This window comes from Austrofundulus limnaeus, unplaced genomic scaffold (assembly GCF_001266775.1).
Source record: "Austrofundulus limnaeus strain Quisiro unplaced genomic scaffold, Austrofundulus_limnaeus-1.0 Scaffold109, whole genome shotgun sequence".
Lineage (NCBI taxonomy): Eukaryota > Metazoa > Chordata > Actinopteri > Cyprinodontiformes > Rivulidae > Austrofundulus > Austrofundulus limnaeus.
In genome coordinates, this window is record NW_013952511.1 from 1,422,963 (window position 1) to 1,430,427 (window position 7,465).

A 7,465-nucleotide genomic window follows, 5' to 3' on the forward strand; every position below is an offset into this window, starting at 1 on the left:
CACACACACACACACACACACACACACACACACCTGAGCAGAACCAAACAGACCTGAACCAGAGTAGAACCATACTCATGGAGGAGGGGTGGTAACTGGAGTAAACTGAAGTTTAAATTATTCATTATTATGATGAAGACGGTTTCCTGTCTTAAGTGTTTTCGTCACCAATCCGTCCTGTATCCAGAATGCATTGCTTCAGTTCTCCAATAAACAGTTTAAAATTACTAATATATCACTTTTTTTTACAGAAGCCCAACCATAAACATAAGAAAATGACAAAGAAGCAGCAGAAATAGCAATCTACAGCAACTGTTTAGTTATCACTATGAGCCAAACGTCTGTTTCAACAAATCACCTCCCCAAGGTGCGGTGTTATGTGCAATGCTGTAAAAGTAAAGTGGTATGCCTCTAGTTTGCAGTATTACCCAAAAGTGGATCATGTTATCACTATCTGCTAAGTTTTAATGAACGCTAGCGCTTTAGAACTTAAGTAACTAACCTTTGGATTAGCACTGCCCACCACTGCTGCTAAGCTATGATAAGATATTAAGGTTTGCAGGGATAAAGAAAAAAAAAGTATTGTGATTTACTTTCGTGAGGGTGATGAGTTTAGTCTTAAAGTTTTTTATGCTTATGGAATTAATGTTAGTAGCTGTATGTGTATTCAGCAATGGGGTATAAAAAAGAAAGTGGCTAAGCGCCAATGTGTTTGTGTGTGTGTGTGTGAGTGTCTGGGGCACCTGGGAGCTGATGATTCTCTGGGAGGATCTTTCTATGTTGGCAGGCAGACCAAAGAATGCAGGCCTGTCATCCTCTGGGAGATTCTCTATGACACTGCGGTAGTCCTGGGAGGAGGAACAGACTCACACATGTCACACACACATACTCTTTAAACATGTACAGGCGAGATGAAAAAAAGCTTCATATTTAGGTTATAATAATAGTTATGTGACTGTTTAAGCAAGAAACTCTCGAAGTAAATGAATTTAAGTTAAACCTTGTGATACCTTTGCTTCATCACTGTGAGAAAATAAATATATGTATTCTATAAAATATTTACTAAGCTTACCTGAGTGTGCTGTTTGTAAAGTTTCAATACATTTTCTGTAGAATGAACTTTTCCCAAACTTAAATGGCCAAAAAAAGAGTTACAACTAAAACATATAGTATTATTGACTTTGGTCACTACACTACAGACAGCACTAAAAATTAATATAATAAAATGCAAAATCTTTAAACTAATAAAGACTTAAAAGCAAGTCATGGCACTACTTTGTTGTTGATTAGTTTTTCCCTAAAATGTAGCTAAAACAATATCAACTTAAAGATTAAATTAGCATTTTATTTATGTTTTTCATTTGTTTGCCACTGCTGTAAATACAAGTTTGACCTTTACATAGTTTTAAAGCAGAAATCATTTTCTCATTTCATGGTTTAATCTCTTTAGTCACTCATAAAGCTTTTTGGCTGCAACTTTTTTTTTAATTTGCCATCTGTGTGTATCAATAACTGTCTTTCCAAAAAAAAAAAACACATACCAATATGGAGCAAGAGTTTGGAAGGCTGATCTGAGAGGGGAAAATGCGAGTGCCTCCTTTACTCTTCCTCTGTCCAGCCGAGGAGGCTGACAGGAGACGTGCGGAGAAGAACTGCTCGAGGTAGGAGCGCAGGATCCGAAGATCAGAGGGGTTATCAATTCGTCCTCCATAGATGGCGTTCTCCAACAGGCCGTGGACAAACTCCCACTGGAAAACTTTACCACCTTGGACATACAAAAACATACAATAAACACATGCAAATAGGCAGGAGTACACATGTCCAGTTAGTGCAATCAGCGAAAGGAAGACATCTTTTTGATAAATGAAGTGAACACTTCATTTACTGGAACAGTGCACACTTGGTGATTTATTCAGCCACTGTATTGCACAGCAAATGTTGGATTTCAAATATAAAAAGCACAAAACTTTCAAAATCAGGTCCAGAATGTTAAGAGTAGTGCTGCACTTCAGTTCAAATTAAAAGAAGCTAGCACTAGTCTTCTTGCTGAAACAATTCCTGTCTTTCAAATAATTATCTCTCTAGCATGAGAACTAAAATTACATGTACTGAAATCAAGATTTTTTCATGACTTCATCATGAGTGGTTTGAAAATTTAGGATGTAACTAATCTTTCCTCACACGTTCCAGTGGCCATTAACAAGTGTTCCTCCAAATTATGCTGAGTTTTTCCAGATACTGTTATTAATTAACTCTCTTACCTCCAAACAGCCTGTCAATGATCTCAAAAGCAGCACGGAGGTCTGACAGGGAAAACTCATAAAACTTTGTCCAGCCCTAAAAATGAAACAGAATGACATTATTAAAGCTGTACTGTATTAAAGATTAATGTTTAATTTGTATCAAAAATGTCAAAAATGATTTTATAAAACTTATATTTTATAAATTATTTGAAGGTTTAGCTTTTCCAGACAAACATAACTTTGTTACTTTGAATTACTATGTTCAGAAGGAGAAATGTCCACAATACAGTCCAAACAAAACTCTTAAAACCAAAGAACAGAAAATCTTCAGTAGCTGCTGAGTAAAGTAAATCCCCCCATTAATCATCACATAAAGAGCAAAACCCAACGTTGCAAGATTAGCATAATATTTGCACAAAGACTGCCCCCGAGTGCATTCCCCGAAGCACAGAAAATCAAGGCGTTTGAGCGTGAGCTTTATGGTATGTTTAAGAAACAAACTAAAACACAACTGCTATAATCAGACAACGCTTATGCACACGCATGAACAAAAGGACACATGCTTAGGCAAGCACATATACAATATCACAGCACTCGTCATCTGAGAGAAACCACAGAGGTGTTAAAGTGTAATTGAGTGCGAGGGCTGTCTCAGACTCTGAGTATGTGTTTGTTGCACTTCACTGCTATTCAATCAGCAGTTGTAATCTGCCCACTGATGCTGTCGGTGGTGGAGGCGGCAGAGGAAAACTGCGTGGGCATGTTTAATAATTCTTTGAATGATTAAGTGTATGTTGTTTGTTCGGTGCTTTTGTGTTCGTGTTTGTATTGGTTCACAGCGGTGGGGTTGAATTCAGGTGCATCCCATTAAACGTGTCTCACATGTGAGACTGGAGACTGAACTCATGTGTATGTATATGACATTTGTGCACATAAGGTTCGCTCTGCGGTAGAATTATGGTTTCTGTAATGTTTGTTTATTGACCAGATCACACAAAAAATGCCAGGTAGGGGGAAAAAAGATGCTAAACTGGAACAAATATCATGTCCTTGTCCCTCTGCTTTCATTTTATTTCTTCTTTTCTTTTGCTCACTTCGTGTCTCTGTTACTGTGAATCTTTATTTAAATAATGGGTCTTCAAAGCAGACATACAGAGGACAACAATGAGATGCCAGATGAAAAGAAAAGGGAATGAGTCTGTGTCTTTAATTGGGGAATCATGTTTTTGGAATACAATAAAAAAATACAAAAACAAAATACAAGACTAAATTGGAAATACAAATATTGATGTTAAGTGAAAATAATATTCCTATATGAACTGTTGTGTTGATAGCAAAGAGTGCAGATACAGTGGTGAACTAAATTAGTTTGATCTGCTTGTTTTTATTGTTAAATTAAAGCACAGACATTTATTAAACAAGATAATAAAAAATGTTGGAAAGGGACTGAGTGCATCAGACCCAAACTCTAGAGAGGATGTCAGAGTGAAGGTCAATCTAAAACAGGCTAAACCAAACACTATAACTCTGTTACTCGACCCTTTCCCCCTTATGAATGTACTGTTTGCTCAATTAATCTGTCCTCTTTAAAAGGAACAAACTTCTTTAAAATAAATCTTTAAAAGGATAAACCTCCCTCCAGTTTAAGAGAGAGAGCGAAGACTGGAAACTGCAGTTGGCACGTTGACTTCTGGTTGTCTTCTCCACTCTTTTTTATGTTTCATCCCTCTTGTGCCATGTCATCTTTGTTCATCATAGTTTTTAATGGGTAATAGTTGGGTTTGAAAATGACTGGCAGACATGTTTTTGGGTTTGGGAATCACAGGTTTAAGGGAGAGGCCTGAATCTGACAGTCAATTGCTTGGCAGGTTTGAGACTTTCTCCCTCTTTTGTTTGTTTTGGCAGGGGCTCCCAAATCGCTTTGGCTTTATTTGTGAGTATTTCTTCTATTGAAAATGTGTTTAAGATGTCCTCATGGTCTGGCCTAGGGTTGGGTGATATTAGCCAAAAAAATTTCAAAATTAAAAACCAAATCCCAATTAATCATGGCATTTAGCCAATACAGATTAATACAACAATTAATGGGTGATAACTGCACTTGCATGTAGCCGACATTGTGGCCTTGGTCCGCACTTTCTGTCTTTCATTGTACTCCATTTTATGTCGGTGTTTCAAATGATTAAAAAAGTTTATAGGGTTAGGGTCAGCATTAGTTGTTCTGCACTAATTCTACCATTGGGCTCACATGCATGCCTGACAGTGTGTTGCACACAAGAATACATAGCATTTATTGCAGTAACTGCAAAGTGGCAAATATTCTTTGTTGACAGTATTTCTGATGATTAATTGAACATGATACAATTTTGCCCAACCCTAGACTAAACTCCATATGTTACGTGTTTTGAGCCATTCCTTGACCCACAAAACACAACAAACTATCCAGCCAAGCTTTGGCAGATGAGTCACATGAGCAAACAGTTTTTATTTAGTGACTTAAAGTACAGCGACTATAGATTTGGTTTGCAAATTTAGATTTTACCAATGAGTCTTGTTCTTAAATATTATATGTTTGAAAATGTTGAAAGGAGGAGACAGCATAAGAGAAAAATATTCCTGTGCTTACAGATTTACCTCAATATAAACAAGTGAGGGTGAAGATTAAAGTGGTATATCTGAACAGTTAGAGCAGTTGTTGCTATGAAAAATCCAGAGTAAGAGTGAGCTTGGGTTTCTTGGTAATGTCCTATACTCCATCAGATGTCACTAAATGCTACACACTGCTACTTTAACTTTAAGGTATTATTCTTGAGAATAATGTAATTTTTATTATAAATGTAAAACATCCCTTATCAACTTCAAATATGGCATAAGAAAAGTTGCCTTTCCTTTATTTCCATTGTCTGCCAACTCAGTGAGTAAATCATTACTTCAGTTGCTTTAGACACAGCAAAACCATTCGTCTGCTAACAGCATGCATGGAAAATATCAGGTCAACTGACTGCTCTAAAGCCCTACAAAATGGGTGCTGTTGGCCAGCAGGCTGGTTTTCTGCAAAGGCTAATATTCACATTTTCATATACAAGGACAAACACACACCCTTGCATTTACAAAAGCCATAGGCAAGGCACAAAATGTAGAAAAAAAATGCTGTGGTGGTCAGTAAGGACAAAGACACTGATCTCTGGGGGGGTGATTTTTTTTTACTCTAGTGTCCTTGGGGAAACCATGTGTGGATTAGTCAGCTTGGATTTCACATGCATATTTGCATATGAATACAAATTTAGTTTGCAGCAGTTGTGAAACCATTTGAACTGAAAATGCCAATGAAATAATGTCCTCTATAGGTGAGTCCTTCTAAATTTTTGTTAAGGTTTAATTAGTAAAAACTGCTAAAAAGATTTGATGTTAATAGCCATTGGCACTCATTGCCCTGCAAGAAGCAATGTCATTTTACTATTTTTTATATGAAATGTTCAATCTCAAGCAAGAAAAATCAGTTTTAAATTTTCACTATTTTTTTCCTGTTTTTGTTTTCTTTATTAATCCCCACTTGTTTGAAAGCATTTCATGACACATTGCTCTTCGAATGCTGAGTTTAGGGTTTTCAGATGGGATTGCAGAATAAGAACAGAGGGGTCTGTGTATACTACCTGTGGAATATAGTTTCTTCTCTCCTGACAGACAGCATGAAACCACGCCAGGCAAAACAGAGATTGGGCTCTAACCAGATCGCCTCCTACACACAAACAGTCATCAACATGTCATGACCAAAATAACAATGCCCTGCCATTTTCACTATAATTATTTGCTATTATTTTCAGTGTTCTGTAAAGTTTTAGCAAAGTTATTTTGATCTTCAAATTATCAAAGAATAAAGTGGAAAAAACAGAGGAATATCTGCATAGTTATTTTCTGTAACTACTTGGTATTTTAACTCACAAGCCTAAAATAATGCACTGCATTTACTGACAAAGTTGCAAAGGAACAAATCAATTACATCAAAGTAAAATACTTCAGATCTTTTTGGGGTTTATTGATGTGAGAAGAAAAAGAAGAAAACCTTTGCTGATTTGCTCTGGAGTCCAGGACTCATATGTTCTCAGGAGATTCTTCTTCAACCCTGGCGGAGCCTGCAAATGGAGCAAAAAATGCAACAGAGAAACAGGGAAGAAACAGAATACAAAGAAAGGCAACATTTATTTCATTGCAGTTCAGATGACGAATTCAGCATGTGACCAGGCAGGAAGGAACACTTTCCTTAAATATTTGATTCCTCAACAAACAATATGTTCCATTTACTAAAAACAAAAACAATGACTATACAATGATACTGATTTGTGTATCATTTGTGTATATTATGTATTTGTGATCAGCTTTACTGAACATTTGGTACCCCCATCTGTAGGTTTTGATAATACACAAAAACAGGAGTGTGGCTACTAATTTGCTGAGATCCTCTGCTTATGTTCATAACTTAGCAGACTGAATCGATCCTGGCCCAAGTCTTATAAATCATGTCTTTTCAAATCTAGTGCAGCAGAACTGACAAAAACAAAAATCTGTGTACATATTAGCTTGCAGATTTACTCTTGATTTCAGGTTTCAAATTCCAATAGTGACAACTGCCTTGCAGCTGAGAAATAATGTGTTGCACAAACTTAATCCTCAGTGGAATATGCTCAAGATACATGCTGACATTTACAGTAAAGTATGTCAGTAAGATTGCTCATGAAAAGTGTCTGAGTGTTTCTGAAGATAACAAAAAATGAAAAGAAGACTGGCTTTGAGACAAAAAGAAAGGCAGACAGACAGACAGAGGCTGTTTATGCAGTATGCTTGGCTGCTGAAGCAGCTAACCCCATGAGCATGACTCCCATCAAAAACACACTAAGCACTAAAGCATGCATCACTAACATACAAGCTGTGGACTTTTTGCGTATCCTTACAGATAATATAGAGAGGGAAAAAAAGCACAAAGATTTTTGTTCAAACATGAGGGGAAAAAACAGCAATCTGTACCACAGCTGAAATATTTCAGCATCGAAATGCTGAAAAATATGTGTACACAGTAAATGCACATTAATGTTTAGGACAACTTTCTTCAAAAGCTAATTAAATTTTTACTGTGGAAGCATTAAGAAGTTATTGACTCTGAACTTCTGTGTGTGTGTAGGATTTGGTCAGTGGGTGCATGTGTGTGTGTGTGTGTGTGTGTGTGTGTG

The 7,465-nt window shown here is 36.7% G+C and overlaps 1 protein-coding gene across 1 annotated transcript in view; it reads right to left on the bottom strand.

Moving 5' to 3' along the window:
• The window catches only part of dync2h1 (dynein cytoplasmic 2 heavy chain 1), a gene marked incomplete in the record, with an annotated part of 120,612 nt that overhangs the window by 23,924 nt on the left and 89,223 nt on the right, over nucleotides 1-7,465 (bottom strand). Inside the window, 5 exon segments of the mRNA XM_014014065.1 lie at nucleotides 744-848; nucleotides 1,542-1,765; nucleotides 2,262-2,337; nucleotides 5,894-5,979; nucleotides 6,304-6,373. Coding sequence (XP_013869519.1) covers nucleotides 744-848; nucleotides 1,542-1,765; nucleotides 2,262-2,337; nucleotides 5,894-5,979; nucleotides 6,304-6,373 — 561 coding nt within the window.